Consider the following 21,223-nt stretch of genomic DNA (forward strand, 5'->3'; position numbering starts at 1 on the left):
CAAAATATTTTCGACAATTTTAACAAGTTCCTTCAAACGTAAACCAATCTCTCTTTTCTTCGTTAATTTACAAGTAAATTCTACAGCTGTTTTAGAATCTTTATTTCCCGGGTCCATTTGGATCTGCATGATCGATGATGTTTCTAATTTATCTCGCTAGTGAAGCTCTTAAAAGGGCTCTTGCTTTGGTTCTTAAGTGTATGAATATGAGATAAGTATACTTTACCCAATAACTTAACTTTCTTTATTTTTTCGGCATTTTACGTTTCCCATTTTATCCCATACAATATCATTAGAAGGGCACACAGTCTATTAGTTTGGGTAGCCTGTGCACCGAGCTCACAACGTATAGAAGTCAGTTTCTATTTTTATGAATTGACCCATTTTTTAGATTGAATGAAGAACACTTTACTTTTCAGGAGCCCATAACCCGAAGCGAGCAACTTCCATGCGCTTGTGTCACGGCGTTTTCACGGGTCAGTTTATTTTTAGAACGGTTTTGGCGCGAGTTTTGAATATCTTTAAATTCCAAAAACCAGTCAGCAAAACCTACAGACCTAAAAATGTGATTTTTTTTGCCTTTTAATAACGTTTAGTTTTCCTTTTTGATATCTAATAGTTCGAATACGCTCATAGACATGGTGGAGATTCTATTTTCACGGGAAAAGGTGCCCTAAAATGTGTCTAAAAATAAACTGTTCCGTAAAAACGCCGTGACATAGGCCTAGTATGGAAGTTGCTCGCTCCGGATTATGGACCTCATTATGGGCTCCTGTTTTCATCTACAGTACAAACATTCTGGTACGTTTGCTAACCGTAAATATGGAGAACTGTCTTACCCCAAAGAGGGCGACATGGGGGTTTACGGTATTGCGGTATCGGGCTTTTTTTCATGCGGTATTTCGGTAATTTTAATTTTCACGTGCGGTATCATCTAGCTCTGCGGTAAGCGGTTTTTCATCATTTTGGCTGACGGTATTCGGTGAAATAAGATTGTTCACGGTATTACGGTACCGTTTATTTGCGCTTTCCTTTCGATACAATGCGCAAAACAAAACACAGTGGGACATAAAGGTCAATAAAAGTTAATATTTAGAAGTCTTGAGACATAACGGTAAATGATTAAACCATTTGTGGGTCATTTTGTGACAGTTAATGGTCGATAACATACAATGTGATTGTTGTTGCATCCAATAACAATGAGTCGTCTCGAGTTACCTTACCAGGCTTTTCGATCTGTGAACCTGTGCCGGTAATTCGAGGACCTACACGTTTTCTCACAATGGCCGAGGTTACTGAGGTTGAAGACGGCGTGGTCATCATTCACATTGACTGTAAGGCAATCGTTTATGAAGAGAGGAGGCGAACATTATCGCAACAAGAATAAGTTTAGATGTCGGGTTTCGAGAATTGAAAAACGCCTTGTAAAGTTAAACGAGAAAATTTGGTAAGTTTGTCTCTCACCGGCGCGGCGTGTGAGACAGTCGAGATAGTTAACCCCGTGAGAGACTGACGTGCTAGACTAGACCCACTTATCAAAACTCGCACTAGACGTGCGTAGAAAGGCTTTTGGTTGGTTTGTTTTTCGCGCTTTCAAGAGTTATTTTCATTGGAGTTAATTGGCTGTATTAGCGGTAAACCCATAGAAACTGTGGTCTATGGCTTTTATAAAATAACTTTAAGTAAAACTCTGAGTTTACCGGCACAATAAACCATAGGTTTTTAACCAATCAGAAGGCGCGCACTATCTTAGTTATTTTATAAAAGAGGGTAGACTATGGAAAAAAATTGTGGTCGATTTGTTATATTCTCGAATGCAAGATTTCTCAGTAGTGAGCCATTTTTCGAAAGTCCCGTTAACTTTTCGAGACCTGAATCAATATTCAAATAGAAAACTAAGGAATACAAGCGTAGGTCCTACCTAGTCCATGTCTTGGCCCTGAGAGCCCCAGTCTGGCATAAAATGAGGGGAACCCACGCCTCTTCCCTAGATCTGCCCCTGTTCTTAGCCCAGATACAGTTTTCTTTTTTGCCCTAGATACCCTTTCTAAATACTTTAGGTACATTATTTATGAAGAAGGCGATGACAAAACTACGAAATGAGAGATAACATACTACGCTGTAGAACGTCAGAAACCTCAATGAACACTGAGTATGATCTTTATACTTCCTTCATTGATCGTGTTTTAATAAAATCAAACGTATTCCATACGTGCAACTTTAAGAAACGCCTAGCTATCTGAACTAAAATCAATTTCTTGACACTACATGTAATTTTATCACTTTGAGGAAATATATAGGTAGGTTAAAATGATCTCATAAACAGGTTCTATAGCTTTCTATAAAAAACCAAGAGACCTTAATACTCTATTGTAAAAACAAATCATATAATTTCTTAAAATATAAAAACCATAGCCAGGTTTCAACTGGAGGAGATTTGTCCGGATCCTTTTTTCCGTTTACGCACTGATACGTGAATCTTGAATCAGGAGATTTTAAATCCGGAATCTAAGGAGAATACTGCATACAAGCCATATTGAATTAATTCGATTTAAGGAGTATTATGGGATGCCCAGGGGGTATGAGCACATTTCGTTTGTATTTTCGAGCGCTTTTCGGGGCATTTTTTCTTAAAGTTTTCTTAGAATAAGATTGTAATGGGAAAAAAGATCCTTATGCCGTGTTTGGATGTGATAATAATCGCCTTTTCCCCGAGAAATATACAGTGAAAGACCATATTTCTAATACTAAACTAGAAAAAGGTGATCATCATTACATCCAAACACGGCATAACGATCTTTTTTCCCATTACTATCTTATTCTAAGAAAACTTTGAGAAAAAATGTCCCGAATAGCGCCTGAAAATACAAACGAAATGTGCTCATGCCCCCTGGGCATCCTATAATACTCCTTAAATCGAATTATTTCAATATGGCCGCCGTATCGGTAAAAAGGTCTAATCGCACGGTTCACAGTTCACAGTTCAGTTTCATTTAATTTGTTAAATGTTGGCAAAATTCTCTGGGGTTGAATCCGAAAGGACCTTATCCAAGTTTAGAAAAAGAAAAAGAAAATTTTTGTACTGTGTTCACCAACTCCATAGAACGAGCGCATGAAATTAGGAAGTTCCATGTCGCAGTCGTGTGTAACGACGGCTAAGAAATGTACAAAAAAGCGTGATGCACGTGCAAAGTTGTTGTTTTGCTCATATAAACTTATCCCTTTTTGCCGTTCTCCATGGCAACGTGACGTCACACTTCTCCTCTCTATTACTTCTTTGGTTTCTTTACTTTTGGCTGCACAAAAAAGAGTCATCGGGAGATAAACGGAATGAGATGACAAAAATGATGAGAAACTGGACATTTCTAAAGCTCTCCTTCTCGAGTGGCTTCTCAAGCTATCCCCCAAAGACTGCCAGGCGCTTCGTTTTCCCGTTTTTCGCAGAGGTGGGCGCGAAACGCGAGAGAATGGTGACGAAGCACAAGGGACCATGGGAAGGAGAAAGACTTGAAGTCTCGCCGGTTTTCTCCCTCTCACCTTCCTTTGCGCGCAAATTTTCAACGAGAGAGAGTCGTTTGGGTCAACAGGCAGCCCCAGAGGGAGAGAGTACTCGCACGCTAGCTGAAGCTTTCATCTATAAACACATCTCTGTGGCAAACCTTAAAAACACCTGCTAGTTATACAACCTAGATTTCATGTTATTCCAGGGAATGAGTCAAAAGTGGCTTTCAACTGAGAGAGCTTTAGATCTGAGGACGAGAAGGAGTTCGAGTACGAGATTTAACTTAAAGTTATCCATCCCTAAACAGCCGGGGCCTGAAGCAAAAAAGAGACCTAAGAGACATCAGAGCTCAGCGTTGAGTTTTAAAAATCAGTTTCTCCAGTTGCATCATGGGAAACTCGACACACACTGATACAATGAAGGCTGCAGCATATGAAAGGACCACCGAACCAGTAAAGAAAAAGGACTGTGGAAAAAAAGGAGAAAACACAAATAATTCCTCAGTAAATAGAACATAAATAAAGCCTCCAAAATCAATGTTGTATACAGCCTCATACCCGGGGTTCCCCTCCCGAAACTTGAGTTAACGAAAAATAAAGATTATTATCATTCGATGCAAATTTTTCCTTCTTTTCATTGGCCGAAAGTCCACCAATAACCTGCAAATTACTGTCTACAAATAATGGTCTGCTCATGCGAAATGTCGTCCAACTGTGTTTGGCTGCAAATAATACTCTGGTCATGCGTAAACGAAACCACGCTTTTCTCCTTCTTGCGATCGCTCGTGCTTGAAAAAATTAATGGCAGATTGCTTCGCTTCCCGAAGATATTCATTAAAAAACAAACTTGGTGATCGAATGATAAAACAATTATTGAACTCGGTTATCGAAATATATCGTGATTTGTCAGTGTCTCGAGGATCGATTATTTGCCTCAGCCTCTGTCTTCGGTAAATAATTGATCTGCTCGTAACTGACTAATCACCATATTTTGCTCAACCTCGTCCAATAATTGTTAATTATTGTTGTTGTTATTGTTGTTATATTTTCACATGGTACTATTTTTTTAGTATGTGGTTCTAACTTTGAGTCTGTGGGTGTGACCGTTTAAATGAAACCTCTTCTGCAGTTCTTTCATAAAGAGCTGTATGTTTTCAGAATTTTACTAAAGAATTTTGGGAGTTTTTGTCGAATAGGGATCCAAGTCAAGGTTTAATGTTTAGTTCCAGTAAAAGGTTTTACTCAAGGATCAGAATTGTTACTTACAATAAGGACATCAGAGTAATCGTGATTAGTCTCCAGGGAACCGAGATATGTGACCAGGACGATAGGATGAACCAGGTAGGCACAGTAAGTCAGTCGGCTTAATGGGATCCAGAAATGAGCTGACAGAATTTTGTCCACCAAACCTACAAAACAGAAAACCACAGTCAGAATTACATGAAATGAGCTCAAACATGCTTCAAAGTCAGCCAAATAATTCCAACTTCTGTTTTATACTCTTCTAGTGCAGTCAAATAGGTGGCACCTACATTGGATTAGGGTTAAACGCGAGTTACTGCAGTAAATAAGGTAAGGTAAGGTACTTATATGAGATGTCGATATTGTCCTGAAAAGGTGCCTCAGAAGATTCTACGTCCATTAGCGAACGAAACTCTAGACAACCTTTGGGTGTTTCTCTAACACTTACAATGTTAAGGAGATTTTCGACTGCAACCAACTCAAGTCTGACTAACAAATCGACACCTACCTCCGAGCCCGCGATGACATGCAAAAATCACCCAAGCTAGTGCCAAGCCCCACGCGCAACGTGAGAAGGTCCCGTATATGATATTTTCGGCGCGATTGAAGGGCTTTGGATTGTCCTTTCTCACAGCACTGTATTCACCGTACAGTGTAGATAAAGCCAGAACGATTGCAACACACCACCCAGCAACATTGAACATATATGTACGCACCTTGGAAAAGGAAGAAAGTCAGCTTACCAGTTTTAGGAACCTGGTTGTGTTTACATTGTTTTATTACTTACACTAAAAAATAAATTTCAAATTAAAAAATACTGTTAATAATATGAGTAATTATAATCAAGTAGTTTTAACATTTCATAACATTTCTTGCTTCTCAGAACCAGCAGTCCCTGAGTTTGTATGGGATTAAACGTTTCTGGGAAACTGCCCACCTACCCCTCCTCTAAGTCAACAATAACACATACTTCTCACGTAGAGAAAAAATGGTGGATTAAGGGAGGGGTAAGTGGGCAGTTTCCCAGAAACGTATAATGATTCGTATGAGCAAGCAAACCATAGTACTTTAATCTGAGACACTGTATTGGTTTCTTATCGTGGCATTCTCTTTATTTTTTATATAAGAACATAGCTGAATTGGTTCTTATAAATATGGCACTGCGCTATTAGCCAACTTTCAGCCTGATGTTCTTAATCCGCTCGTTCTCATAAGTTGGTGTTTACTGTACCGCAAGTACACCACATCAGCACATTTGCCTTGCTTATGTAATCTATAGTCAATAAATTGGAATGGTTATAAAGCCCGTGAGGCTTCTTTGTTAAATGTTTTTGTTAGCTTTTTTAGACTTAACCGTGCACAACGTTCAACAGCATTCCTATCATTTTGAACTTACTGACCTATAAAAACATTGCATTAATTGCGCATGGTCAAGGAACTTCCAAAATAAAGTGGAGCACCGTTGTTTTCACCTTTGATTTTACCAGCTTTCATAACCGGTGTCCTCTACTAACTTTGTGTAATTGTAGCCTGAGAAAACAGCCGACATTTCGCGACGCCAGCTCTAGTTTCCCCGCGTAATGATGTCTGAGAAACGAGCGCAGAAATTCCATACTGATGACGCGTCACCCCCAGATTTGGGTATTGCTTATGACTGGACGAAGCAAATTCCAACCAATCAGAAGCACTATCCAATCTGGGTAATGACAAGTCATCAGCATGGAATTTCTGTGCTCGTTTCTCAGACGTCATTACACGGGGAAACCAGAGGTGGCGTCACGAAATGTCGGCTGTTTTCACAGGCTAAGGTAATCTGACCTGCGTTAACAAATAAGTCATGTATGTACGTATGTTCAAACTTGTTACCTTGGGCATCTTCCAGTCCTTAAAGTGTAGAATTATGTGTCCTAACAGCATACCAACAAGGTAGGGTGCAATGCGACAGTACGGTTTCACATACGTCAGAGACTGTGAATCTATACCTTTGGCCCTACGAAAACAAAATTATTCGCATATGACCTGGTATTCGCAAAGTTTTGTTTACACATTGGCTGGGGCTGGATATTGGATTTTTGTTATCCCAGAGATGGTCAGGGTAGCAAGGTGGACTGTTCACAGACTGTTCATGCGCTTAGTGAAACAAGTGACCACCTTGGTTTCAAAAGTACCATTGGGGCGGGTGTCGGAAATTATAGCGGTAGAAGGAGGGAAACCGAACCCCTCCCAGAGGGGAAAAATAGGGGAATCTGAACAGACTGCCTAGCAAGGAACCCATATCAGTAAGTATTTTGTATCAGGGAAAAGGCCACGTAGATAGGAAGTGAGAATGCACCTAAGAGAAACTTTTGTGGCAATGCGCTTACAGTTCCAACGAATGTTAAGAACATCTTCAAAAGACTTGAACCCCTGTCAGATTCGGGGGAGGGATAGGCAATGTCCATACGTCACCTTTATGCTTTCCTTTATTTTCTTTAAGGGACAGGTTCACGGTTCAGCACATGCTCATTTATCAAAATGCTGTTTTTCTGCCAGGACACGCTGGATTGTCTATGCAAACAATATGATCATGTCATAATGTTGTCAAAGAACCAATCTGCACACTAGCAGTCACTTGCACTTGATCAACTTAAATATTTGCAAATAGCTTTAAATTAATCAACCATGGAATAAAACCTTCGGATCAACAATAATTCAACGTTGGTAGTGTTGACATAATCCACTAATTTTTTCTGCGATTTTAGTACTCCTCCATCCTACTTCAGGTTACTCTGAAATACACTTCTTCTTTGAAATACACTCTGAGATCGCTGAGATACATGTGAGTGGGATTATTAACCGATGATAGAATTAATAATAAATTAGAAAAAAGTAATTTAATTAATGAGCATGCGCTTAACCGTGAACATCTCCCTTTAAACCTTTCACTTATCTCGTAACAGTAAAGATGCATTACAATATCATTTCAGATGGACCATTTATTGACCTAATTTTTTAGAACAGTTTATGTATGGATGCCTGTGTGATGTCTTAAAAATGCAATATGGCACCCCAAACGTAAACCTGCGAGCAATCTCTCCAGGGGGTACGGGAGTGTTCTCCCCGAGGGAGCTTGCTTGCAGGCTACCCCAAATGTTAACACCCATAAATAGCATTCTCCGCCTTCCAAATATTTGCTGCTTAAGGAAACTAGTAGACAAGACGCAAAAAAAGGAAATACGCAGCTACCAGTCACAATCACATTCAGTTAAATGTAACAGGACAAAATATTTGGTGCCTAAATGGAGAGCCTAAGCAAATGAACATTTTGGGGGTGACAAGTATGATTAAACACTCATGTCAATTCTTACGCCTCAGCTTGTGCTTTCGCTCCTAACATCACGGCTGCAAGGTCATAGTGAGCGTATATAATGGCTGTTGTAATAAAACTGGCACCCATAAGCACACCAACAATTATCAGCATTCCTACAAGACGAAACCTAACAAAACAAAAGCATTACATTAGAATCAATTTTACCTAACCATAAGATTCAAGTTTTCCTTGCTCAGTGCTTACAAAACTAGTTTAAATGTATACCCCCCCTTGTTTAAAATCACAAATTACAAAGTAGAGAATTCCTTTCCTCCTTACAAATATGAAAATTACAAACTATTATGCATGACATCTAATAAGAATCAAAGTTAACTAAGGGCAACTCGTGGATGTATAGTTCAGAAAAATTCCAGGTGCCAGTATCAGTATCTGTGCCAGTATAGTGAACATTCTTTGCGCATACACGAGTAAAAGGTATGTGGCCTTCCAAATGATGAGCTCTTGAACTGATTTAGGTAGATTAACTTCTCTGTTATTACCATCTGTTCGTGTTTGTTTTAGAAGCTGTTTGAGTAGTATAACGTACTAGTAGTAACAAATATTTTTATTTTCCTTGTAAGAAACGAGGAAAAAGTACATCGTGAGTCTTGGCTCCTAGTTGGGAAAAAAGGGAAAACATCTGCAAGCAAAGCGAGTCACGCCAGGAGCTGGAGACAAAGCTGGGGAGGGGAAAAGGGCGGGGCAGCCTCTCCCACAGTCCCCAACCTCCCCACTTCCAATTCTTCTTTCGCCATCTCCTCACGATTTTTAGCCTCCTTCCCCCAAGCTTCCCCCAAATGGAGAGAGGCTATTCGAAGGCTAAAAAAATGCAAACAGGAAATTGTCACTTGTATAAAGAATCAATGTAATTTATCGTAATACGCGGTAGATTTCTTAATTCAAGTATTAAACTGGGTACCAAATTTTTTAAAAAAATGTAAATCTTCCTTTGTTACAGTTGAACCTCTATTAAGCAGCCACCCTCGGCATAACTAACCCTTGGGTTCATACTTTGCATGAGCATTACTACAGTACACAGACTAAGGTGGCAATGCCTGTAACTGAAATGTTATTAAAGGTTGAAACTAGAATAAAGCGACCCGTCTATAGCAACCGGGAAACTGGCTTTAGGCATCCGATTAGCGTTCATAGCGACATGTTGCTTTTTGCACTTCGAACGCGGCCCTTCAGCAACCCATCATTACAAAGCAGAATTTTCCAGATTCCTTTTCTTACCATATATCCCACCCAAAACTTAGGACGGGAACGTACGTAAACAGGTGTAGACAAGGAAGTATGTGACCAATGTTTCGATAGTATCAGAAACTTTATTATAACTATTGTAACTTAATCTTATTCTAACAAGAGAAAGTGTTGATGTAGAGCATCTGAAAGTAGTATTCAAATGCGATGTATGATTGAAAACCTGTGAAGCTTATCACCCTAATTTTATGAAATAACACAACGTGATGCGCACAGAAGACTTGTTTTTGAAACTACTGAAAGTACAACGGCTAACGTTGTAAATGAAAGTAAACATGAAGTACGAAGTCCCTCATGGAAGATAAGAGGATTCATTTGGTGCTGTTTCACGCCAACAGTGTCGTGGAGAAAGTTGTTCTTTTTGGGGAAGGGGGGAAAGCGTTTAACAGTAGAAACTAGTAGTTCCAGCTCTTCCCGCTGGTCGAGAACTAGTGGTAGTAAGGGCGTCCCATATGGAAAGCCATGTTCGTCTTCTGCTGCCACATCGCCGTTGGTAATACACTGCGATACTATATAATCGCGCATAGTCAGCGGCGGCGTACATTTCTTTCGGGAGTGATTGAAGTGTAGAGTCGTTCATAAAGTTCATTAGTGCGGCGAGGTCGTGCTCGTCAGGTTCTTCGGGACAGACGAGTCTTTGCGGTTGAACCTCTGCAGAACTACTTTAACTGGCCACACCTTATTTACGAGTAGGTCGACGACATTCTTGGTAAACACTTCGTCTTTGTAGCGCGATACTGTGGGAATATTTGCATATAGTGTGTCGGCCAGCTCGCTCACTGCATAATTGGGCCGTGTGAGCCATTCACAATTCCATGAGAAAAGTTTATTTACGATCCCTCTATTTGTCAACACGCCGTTTGTACTGTTTTGCCATTAATGGTTTGAAGTGGCAGCTGTTGGAACTTGTCTCCAGCAATGATGACTACTGGACGATATACTTGTTTCTCCAGACTCTTATGGATAAAGGCGAAGGTGTCTTCCGCTACCATCGATGCTTCATCAATGGTGACGGCGTCATATTTACCCAGTTGGTAGTTGACTATGCTCTTGCTGTTCGGTAACGGGAATGTTAAATACGGCAAAAACGGTATCTGCTTGTAAATCCGGAGAGGATTCTTTTCGATACGCTGTGGCAAGCAAAGCTAGGGGTGTACAAGGGGTGACTTGAAATTCTTCCTGTATCAGGGTGTGAAGCAAACGTTTAGGTACCTGCGTCTTGCCAGTACCAGGACAACCCAATTATAATTAATATCGGTGCCAATCTTGCCCTTCATCATGGCTAGTAGAAGGACCTACAAATCGTTCCAGGAGACTTGCTCTTCCGAAGATGTCAGCTTGTCGCTGTTTAATCAAAGCCAAGAAACGGGTTTGCAGCGCGGTCTGTTGGGGCAATAAGAGACCCTTTTGGGGGAAGGTGTCTGTCTGCGAACTTGCGAAAGAATCTTCGATCACACCTAGCTAACAGATGGCGTATAAGTCTTTCAGAGACTTAATGAAGTAGACGATGGTGTCCAGGAAATAGCGTTTGTGGGCTTCTTTTGCGAAGTAGTCGAGGATCCCATCTGTTGTACTCAAGACGTCTGGCATCTTCTCAAGCGCAGGTACGAAGTACTTAAATGGCTCTGGCAGTACACTTTCCCGACGGTCTCTTATCTGATCGTTTTGTTTATGAGGATAGTTCATGATTAACACTTGATAGAAAAACAACGGATTAATTAATGAGACTACTTTCAGGCCTACAAGGGTGGAACCATCTTTGTATTTCTTAGGGACAGCCTTCTCATGGTCGTTCTCTCATAGCAACTCTTAGAAGCTTTAATCGGGTCTCGGAGCAGTGAAAGGCTTATTCCTACAGTTTGTCCACGCGATCTTCATAGATGTTATTTGGAGCAACATCTCATGTTCAGGGGGTGTCATAGTCTTCAGAAAGCTGGCAGCGGCCTGGTAGGTTCCCAGATCTCTTGAGTATAACCCCTGGCTTTTCACAGCGTCATGTTATTTGGCAACGTACCAGGAAACGTACTTTAAGAGCATCCCTTTGCCGTCGGAGGACTGCACGTCCATACGACGGTATAAGGCACCTACTAAACTTGGGACATAGGCCCGGATGTTGTTATTCTTGTCGGCCACAGTATAATGAAACGCGATATGCGACTGGTCATTGTCTGTGGTAAAGTCTGTAGGGGCTTATCTTAATGGTAAGGCACTACTGCGGGAGGATTGCAAATCAAAGATCTCAAACGCCTCGTCAGCACTTCCCCAAGGGATTGAAGCGGAGAATTGATCTTGACTTAGTGCGGTCATATCCTCAAACAAACCAGAATGTGAGCAGTGTCCCCCCTTTTGAAATTCGTAGCGGTAAAAGTAGTTTCTGACGTTGTTTACGGAGCGATCTGAGTTGCTGGCGAAGACGTGGTTTCTCCAACGATTGGTATTTTGCCGCATAAAAATCCGCGGATGATCTGTTCGTGGACATGTGCCATGTGCAGTGTCTCGGGTATGGCAACCTCTGTGGGTCCGCGACCCGTTTGGTTTCGCAGCTCAGATAACCACTGAGGCCACGGGAAGGTCCACTTAAAAGGCGCGGCGGTCAAAAACATAAATGGGAATCCGAACTGTCTCACTGCGTCTATTAAGAACCGGTGTTGGTTTTGCCAGTATTAGTGGCTGAACGTTTTAGCTTCTACACTTGGGGCGGGAGAGCATTTGGCAGCTTTGGCAGTGTTGATTGCTACGGTGATGGTTTTAAACATCCAGCGGTCGAAAGGGTAGTAGAGAATCTCGTATTGCAAGTATTGCAAGCTGTAGTCTAGTACTGACGAGGACATAATAATAGGAAAACTCTAGTCAGGACGGCCAAAACTACATTATTGAGGATGAACTTACAATTCTATTCTACAATTATTTTAGGACTACCGCTTAATAAAGGGTGGCCAGTTAATAGGTAGCTGTTTAATGGAAGCTCAACCGCACTAACTATAGAAATGTGAACTATCATCATGTACACTGCCACAACAGGTTACCTGTGTGCCATAAAAAGGATGGCAGGCGCAATTATGTAGAACTGCATGTCATTAGCGAGATACCAAGCCCATGGCATACACTGAAAAGAGAGATCAAAATCATTAAGTACAGGGGCCCAGGCTCAGTATGAGAGTTTTAAAATCGTTAATACATTTGATTTTATATTGCATAATTCCTAAAATGGCCGTGAACGTAAAGGATTTGTATGGGAATTCAGGTAAAAGATTCAACAAGGTAAATACTTGCTAGAATTTTCGATAAAACACACCTTACCTTAATTACTTTACATGTCTTTGCTTGCTCTGCAGTTATTTTCCCGCTTAAATCACAACGGATCGGGAAAATAACTGTAGAGCAAGCAAAGACTCGTAAAGAAATTAAGGTAAGGTGTATTTTATCGATTGAATTCTAGCAAGTATTTACCTTCTTGAATCTTTTACGTGAATTCCCATACAAATCCTTTACGTTCACGGCCATTTTAAGGATTATGCAATAAAAAGTAAAATGTATTAAAGATTTTAAAATGAAAACTCTCATGCTGAGCTTGGGTAGTTTCGAAAACGAAGCACTCGAAAACGAAGACCGAAGCACGAAGCACCCAAATCTCGAAAACGAAGCACCCTAGATCGAAAATGAAGCACCCCAATCCCAAAAACGAAGCACCCAAAACTCGAAAACGAAGACCCCTAAATCTCGAAAACGAAGCACCCTATCTCGAAAACGAAGCACCCAAATCTCGAAAACGAAGACCCCAAAACTCGAAAACGAAGCACCCTATCTCGAAAACGAAGCACCCAAAAGCAGTAAAGAAGTCGGCAAAGCGTGGCGTAAGAGTGATACGCGCGAGCCTCACACTCCGTTTTCAGCCTCGTTTCAGACCTTTTGTGTTACTGCTCACGCGTACTTGAATACGCCAAAATCTGCTGACGGACAGTTTTGAAGTCTACATAAACATGCATGTGTACCGAAAAAACGCATATTAAGGTAAGATGTATCAAGTATAGCGAGACCAAAAATAAAATTAATACATTATATCCCATCTAGAAACGTTCAGTTAAACAGTTGGCAGGCTCTTATAAAACCTTGGGATGGATTTTGTGGACCTTTGGAGGTGCGGACGCATCCGCTGCCTCCACGGATTCGTATTGCGTCATGCAAGACGTAAAGTTGCAGTTATTAAACCTACAGTGGTTTCGAGTTTTGGGTGCTTCGTTTTCGAGATTTGAGTGCTTCGTTTTCGAGATTTTGGGGTCTTCGTTTTCGATCTAGGGTGCTTCGTTTTCGAGATAGGGTGCTTCGTTTTCGAGTTTTGGGTGCTTCGTTTTCGATCTAGGGTGCTTCGTTTTCGAGTTTTGGGTGCTTCGTTTTCGAGATTTGGGTGCTTCGTGCTTCGGTCTTCGTTTTCGAGTGCTTCGTTTTCGAAACTACCGCTGAGCTTGGGCCACCTGTTGAGTTATCAAGCAGTGTTTTGTTGCAAACCTTAGGAAAGTTAAAGTCGCTTTAAGGTACAGAGCTTTCAGTAGTAGTTGTGATTTGTTTATTAGGATCGTTTTGAATTTTAACTTTGAATTCAAGGTGTTGACTGATCGTAATAAACGTAGTGAAATGTTATGAAGTGTGAATGTTTAATCAGTTATGATATGCAGAGCTGTAAGCTCATATTTATAAAGCTCTTTGAATATACTTGCTTCCGATAAGTTTAACACTTTCTCCAGTGATTTTTATCAGCATCAAGTTATCCTTGCCCGGCAAGAACGATGTAACTTATAAAATCGATCGAGCGCATTGTTGTTGAAGCTAAGATCCAACACGGTTGCGTTTTAGTTTCCCCCGCAATTTTAGTACCGAAAGACAAATACGATATGCAAGAAAAACAAAGATGCATGATATTATTTTTTTCAATTTTTTAAGCATTTCTGATTTCCTCCGCCGGTTCCCTTCTTGCTTCTAAAAAGTCTAAAAATATTTACTGTAGAAAAAATATTGCAATTATCCGCTGACCATCACGCAGGGCGACCGCTTGACAAGTTGTAAGAACATCGTTTCTCGGTCCCACACCTCGTTTCTTCCCCCCCCCCCCCCCCCCACCACCCTGTATTATCCACTCGACCTAACAAAATCGACCAATCACAAAATAAGGAAAAGAAAATGGACAAAAAATAAAGAAAACAGCAAATTCAGAGGACCTCTTAAGAAACATGCAATTAAAACTGTATGATTGGTGCATTTCAATCCTCTCGTCGAAAAATGTCAGACGCCAATCATCTTAGCGGACCTCTTAGGAAATGAAAGTTTACTTCAACGGGTCATTGTTTGTGATTTGTGATTGGTGGATTTCGTTGCGTTTTGCGGGGTTCTATGTTTCAAGGTTCGTTGCTTGTGATCTTATTGTGACCAAAACCCGACGTTAATATTCCAAATTTTTTTTATAGATTTCATCCCTGGACTTCAGACTTCCAAATTTCGATGAAGCAAAAATACTGAAGATTCAGATTAACTTTTGAGATCGCCAAAGCGCGATAAAGAACCGTGCGCTAGCAGAGCTTTCTTTCCCACATGCCTCTTACCTTGTACTGAGACGTTCGCATGGCAGACATTCGCCTCGCCTCGCATGTTTACTTGCCTTGTTTACGTTTGCACGTATTGCGTGCCTATTGCACATTTGCGTCAAAACAAGCCGTTTCCATTACTCTACTTGGGCTACGCCCAAATGATTACCCTTTTCACGGCACAGTCGAAAATTTTTCTGCCTGCTGCAATACTTCGCGTAGCCTGCGAACAGCAGATGCATTTTCGGTCGTCGCTTCTCTCCCTCCGAAAGAGAAAGGACGAGAAGCGACGACCGGAAATGCGTCTGCTGTTCGCAGGCTATACTTCGCGTGGCATTAAGCTGGCCGCCTCACAAGCCGACCGTCTTCGCTCGGCTTGCTCATTGGCAAAAAGTATGTAAACAGGAAGTGCACCGTTATGCTCTCGTCTATGACATAACCATGACAATTAATTTGATATTTATTTTATGCTGCCGCATGTTAATACAATAAATACACAAGTTTTCTGTTGTAAAATACTGACCCAGCAGAAAATATTTGTCCAAAACAAACAATAAATCAATAATTTAAAAAACTCACCGAAGCAGCAAATTTTGTAGGATAAAAGTTGTTGATGTAGAGCAGATTTGTCCACCAATATTTGTTACAAGCTTCATCTGACTGATAATTGGGCCAATAAGGGCCTTCACCAAGAAATACTGTCAGTTTGTCAAAAAACAGCAAAACAAACATGTATGTGGGAGTCAATCTGCGGAGTATTAGCGATAAAAGAAATATAAATCACATGGTCTATTCTTCATAACCAGCTTATTCAGACCAAATATGGAACACCTTTGCAACATCTGGAAAATGATGTCAAAAGTACAGGAGGGACTGCAACCGAGAAACCCTGGATTGGAGATTGTGTTGATTAGGTAGGGCAGGCTACACTCACCTGGCCAATCATATTCCCCATAGTTCTAAAAGACATGACTTCAAATTTAACCTCGAACCAAAGCTGGTTTGCAGTTTTCCCACTATGTATGTATTGTATGGTGTCTTGTTTTTACGCAGCTGCTTGCTTGCAGTTCTTCACAAGGTGTCTTCTCATATAGCATTGTTACTTGCATGCCGTTTTTGTGCTGTGTTTCTCCCCAAGTAGGGGGTTTTTGGTAAGAATTGGTGTTTACGTATTCTACTAAACGGTTGAGTGTGACAGTGCCTTGTGGGGGCTGCTCCCAGGGTTCCTACCCTCATGTTAGAGCATTGGCCCGCTTTACTAAGCCTGAAGACACCAGCACCCAAACTCATCTATTAGTGACAAGTTTAAGTGTTCATTACTGGGCAATTTCACACCCGGAATTCTCCCATTTTTATCCAAAGCACACTAACATTGCTTTTGATAGTACAAATGCTGGTGGATGCAAAACTTTCACCTGAACAAAAAAGGAGAGTATGTCTGCTGTTCACTCACCTCCAAAAGCGATGATAATAGTACTTGAAGAGTGGAAGCTGCCCATTATTTTTCTGCATGTGCCGAAGAGACAAATATGCAACTAAGAAGCCGCTGTTGAGTACAAAAGGATTAGAATCAAAAGGTAAGTCTTCACTTGACTATCTCTTAACAGATGCCTCCCCCTAAAAGACACTTCAGGAACTTTCGATTGACTGTATTCCAGAATTAAAAACAAGTGTTTTGGTTTCCATTGCAGGCTAAAATCCAATTATTTGGTGGGCATCAATAATAAGATAAATGTCCCACTCTAATAGTTGAAACATTTGCAGTTGAAGAAATTTGCCACAAATTTCTGGGTCTTCTCATTCCGGAATACAATCAATCCAATGCACCCTGGAATAATGTTCTTCTTTAGTCATTTTATTTGCCCCTCTATGGGCGATTTAGAGGTTGAACATGTGACAGGGTCAGTGTTGTCTCAAATTACCTATGGGACTGTTTTGTGAAAGCTATCACTGGTGGACTTATGGAAGCAAGGGTGTTACAGTGGCGACAGCATTCACCTCCCACTAATGTGGACAGGTTCAAATCCTGGCCTCGACACCATAAGTGGTTTGAGTTTGTTGATGGTTTGCTCCCTTGCTCTGAGAGGTTTTTCCCCTCTCTTCAGATACCAACAGTTCCAGAATCCAATTCGACCTTTACCGTCTGATCACCTTTGATAAATGCCTTAACTTCCCCGGCCAGTTTTTCCACAAAGAACTCATCTACATAATTATTAACGTAAAAATTAAAGAAACATGAAAATCTCCCCTGTTATGTTATTGTGGAGACTGTGTGGCCCACAGGTTACAGCACTGGACTTGTAATACACAGGCCCTGCCCTGACCACTAATTTTGAGGTCCTGACCACTAGTTTGAGTTCAAATCCTCGGCCAAGCTTGTAAAAAGCCAACTAGTTTGCCTTCTACCTGTCTGGATTCTTAATAACCATCAATGTTATTTCCATTTAAATTATTTGTATCATTATCCCTGAAAAGCGTCATAAAGAGAGGGGATAATTAAGTATTTATCATTATTTATTATAATTTTATTTATAATACTTAAAGGTTAATACAATAATCATAACGTACCTCAAGAAAAAGAAACTGTCAACTGAAAAGGTTGCATTTCCTATAGCTTGAAATGTAAAGCGTTTAATGATGCTAAGAAATGTCAAAAGGTTACCTACAAAACATACAAAGATACATCACTCAAGAGAACACACACTAAATGCAAGTAGTTTCTAGTTTCTGTTCCTGGTGTCCCCAACCAGTCATGCTTACAGTTACAGGGTAAGTGTTTGGCAGTAAACAGATTAAATATATTTTGCATCTGTATCAGAAGGGCCGCAAAGTGTGCGACCTGTAAATGGCTTTATGGTAAGTTTTAGCTCTTTATAGCACAGCAGTGACCAGAAAACCGCTTGACTAACCTCAAAAAGTGTTTTTCGGAAAAAATTCCAGGGGCGAATGGGTAAAAGGAGGACTAACTTTCATGGAGTGTTAATTTCCTATAATAAGGTAGGTTGTGGTTTCAGACATCATTGGACTTCAAGACTCCCTTACTTAGTGGGTTATTTGTTTAACGTTTCTCTAGTCTACCCTATATACTTCCGTGAAACTGTTCATGGTGAACAGCGTGAAAATGACGTAGAACACAGTTCTGTGAATCACTGGTAAAACTCCATTAAAATAGTGGGCTCAGAATGTCTCTCATGAGCAACCAAAGATGCAATGTCTAAAGAACTGAGGAGAACTACACCATCCTAAAGCTGCAAAAGTGGTGGCCAAACCACCCCAATGAGAGGAAAACAACCTCCCTCTCATACCTACACTGACACTCCTCAGACCCAGGGTTGCACAAAAGGCCATTTTTCGGCTTTAAAATATTGAAACAGTTGCTGCCTACCAGAATTATTTCTTCTTCTATAGTAAATTTTTGGGAGTTTCTTGGTGATAAAAATATGAAATAACTTACTTGGAAGACCAGCCATCGTCTGAAAAGCGTAACAGTGTCCAAGTATAACCCACCACATACTCAGTACTCTCATGCCATTGATTGATGTTATCGCGCCTGGAGGAACTTTCGTACTCAAAATGCGGTTTGTGTTTTGGATAAGAGAAAAACACAAAAAGAATTTTGCCACCACATCTGTGTATATAAAAAAAGAGCAATTAAGGTAATTCCCTTGAAATTGTTCTAATATCAAACTTTTTTTGAAACTTGGCATAATCAACATTCATGACATGAGCATTAAAAAAATGCAATAAAAAGATGGGTTCAACGTGCTTGTTTACGCGTCAGCAGGCTCTTAAACTGGGGTATTTTTAGTGGTTGTGCGTTAAAAATTCGAATCCCCTTCTTACAGAATTAAGCCGTTGTTACTTGAAACACACAAATTTTATCTTGAACATAAAGCTTTTTTCATTCAAATAAGCAGTATTGCTTCATTTAATTCGTTTTTGATTGCCTGTTGTGGGGATGTTGCACTTTTTCGAACAGTTCCGTGGTTAGCTTGAAATCCTCGCCTTGACCCAAATACGAATCTATTTTCTCCCCAAAAATAATGTTGTACTACCAAACTTTTTTTCTTCTTCAAATATGTTCTTTATTAGACTGTTCTTAGCAAATACCTGGGAAAAAAATCGGGAGTCACTGAGCTTGTTTCCTCACAAACTGCTGTGAAAGGTGGATATGGTTTTGAGATCCCAGTCAGGATGGATAATTTCCGCGGCGGGGACTGGGGTGAGATACAAAATAAAGCCCCTCGTGTTGGAATGCATTCGAGATCAAGCTTGTTTTCGGTTGTTTGACGTGTTTGATATCGGCAACACAGAAATTCAAACTTGCAAAGAATACGTTAAATACCAAGGAATGAGGTAAGTCACGATTTGATGAGATTTTGGAGGTATGAATCTTTATTTTGGACTATTTTGTAGCACCAGCGTTCTGTTTAATTCCAGTGAGCTAGGGTTCAATTTTTTTGCTTTTGCACAATAATGCTTGACAAAGAAACTTGAAGAACAGACTATTAATTGATTTCTATTCTTTATATGTTCGCTTGTTTGGTTTCTATACACAGCAAAATGTGAATTTAGCAGCAAACTTCGTGTTTACATCAAAGACTGGTCTCCCTTTCGTGGTTCTGGTGCTATGGTGGGTCTTATTTTCCAGAAATATTCGTCTCTCCACTCTCAGAGTTTGAACAACATATGTACAGTAGCGATCTCAGGCCAGATAGTGGCTCGTTAATGCAGTTGAAGAGCCGTAGAGCTGTCGCACAGGCTTCACAGCCCCCATAATCCAAAGCCTCAGCCAGGACATCTTAATAATTCCACAACTCGACGGCCGCGAAGTGAAAAACCACTCCAGACTTCGGGATCACGCACTGTTCTTTCATTTTCTTGTTTTTCGATAGCAAACCAGAAAGCTGTCAGCCGACCTGCAGCATTATTATTGCGAATAAAAGCTTTAGCTCTGCAAAAGCGGCCCTTATTTGTTCTTTTCGCGCTAGTGGGAAGAACCGCCGCCATCTTGGATGTGGCAATCTTATGCGCAGTAGAGGGTGCGCAGTGCAAAACAAGGGAATTACCTTAAACAAATAAATTGCCTTTCTCAATCAACAAAAATATTCAGTGCAGATATGAAAGTGAACATGATCTTTTTCTGCAGTTCCAAATATGATCCATTTCATCAATTCATGTCAATTCCACCATCAGGTATATTAAGAACTCACAACAGGGTTGCCACTCATCAGAAAGTTAAAAATTCCCAAACTTTTCACTGACCTTTAAACAGTTTTCACTGACCTTTTATTAATGAGAAACAATCCATGTTTACGTTCACTTTAGCTTTTTTTGCAGGCCATCGATAGTATCTCTTCACTTTCACCCTATTTCTGCTTTTCGTGGAAAGAGGAAGAAGGAATTTAGAAGAAGGCATTTACAACGAAAACCACTGACCACAACTACTACATATGTCAGATGTAGAGAGTCAAATTGATTGCTTTGCTTGCTTTGCAGCATACTTTTCATCTTTTCCAAAAGAAAATGCATTTCAAAATCTTGAAGAAAACTTATGAACTATAAACCAGAAAACAGAATTCCCTGACTTTTCACTGACTTTGATAACATCAAAGATTTTCCCTGACTTTTCCCTTACCTTGAAAATTTTTTGTTTTTCCCTGACTTTTCCCTGACTGTGGCAACCCTGTCACAACGGTTTGCTCTCCAGCTAGTTTGATTAGCTCAATGGATGGAACATTGTGTCCGGCCAATAGGAAGGTCAAGGTTTGATTCCCAGTCAAGCCTGAATTTTTTTCAGGTTATTTTCTTTTTCAAACACTTTGGTTGTTCATTCTACTGCAATGATAATGTTCCTTTTCTTAGATAACCTAATAAGAAAAACTGATATCTGCTGCAGGCAAACCTGAAATCTGGTTCAAAAGATACACAGGAAATTGATCCCTCAGCACCTTACTGCAGCAAAGATAGGTGAAAAAGGTAAGACAGAAAGCTGCCCTAATCATTGCACAGGCCTTTCTCCCAGTCACTCCCTCGGCCATATGGCCAACAACCCCACCCCCCAATCCCCGCCAAGTAACAGCCAATTATGGCTTCATGGTGTTATGTTTAACCGTCCTGGCTAAACTAGTTGCAAAATATTTAAGAGTACTGTACAGTACTGCAAATGATCCCCAACCGCAAATGATCCCGAGACGGCAAATGATCCCCAAAATGGACCGAAAATGATCCTCCACCGTAAGTGATCCCCAAAGTCGACCGCAAATGATCCCGAAAGAAAAATAGGACTCGC

At 40.5% G+C, this 21,223-nt stretch overlaps 2 protein-coding genes across 3 annotated transcripts in view; both read right to left on the reverse strand.

The window, feature by feature from the left end:
• The window catches only part of LOC140952410 (uncharacterized), a 148,686-nt gene extending 135,299 nt beyond the window's left edge, over positions 1-13,387 (reverse strand). The window contains exon 1 of the mRNA XM_073401837.1: positions 13,378-13,387. The gene's annotated coding sequence lies outside the window, so the exon portion shown is untranslated. The remainder of the gene's footprint in view (positions 1-13,377) is intronic.
• Positions 2,936-21,223, reverse strand: part of LOC140952385 (nose resistant to fluoxetine protein 6-like) — a 33,703-nt gene continuing 15,415 nt past the window's right edge. Inside the window, exons 6-15 of one of the 2 annotated variants that reach the window (XM_073401805.1) lie at positions 18,386-18,559; positions 17,500-17,593; positions 16,385-16,477; positions 15,511-15,679; positions 12,382-12,461; positions 8,091-8,219; positions 6,610-6,733; positions 5,252-5,459; positions 4,768-4,910; positions 2,950-3,968 (exon numbers count right to left, since the gene is read on the reverse strand). In XM_073401805.1, coding sequence (XP_073257906.1) covers positions 3,852-3,968; positions 4,768-4,910; positions 5,252-5,459; positions 6,610-6,733; positions 8,091-8,219; positions 12,382-12,461; positions 15,511-15,679; positions 16,385-16,477; positions 17,500-17,593; positions 18,386-18,559 — 1,331 coding nt within the window. In that variant the 3' untranslated portion in view covers positions 2,950-3,851. Of the gene's footprint in view, positions 3,969-4,767; positions 4,911-5,251; positions 5,460-6,609; positions 6,734-8,090; positions 8,220-12,381; positions 12,462-15,510; positions 15,680-16,384; positions 16,478-17,499; positions 17,594-18,385; positions 18,560-21,223 lie in introns of both variants that reach the window. The other variant, XR_012167348.1, reaches the window with a different exon arrangement.

The sequence above is a fragment of the Porites lutea genome, chromosome 11 (assembly GCF_958299795.1).
Source record: "Porites lutea chromosome 11, jaPorLute2.1, whole genome shotgun sequence".
NCBI classification, from domain to species: domain Eukaryota; kingdom Metazoa; phylum Cnidaria; class Anthozoa; order Scleractinia; family Poritidae; genus Porites; species Porites lutea.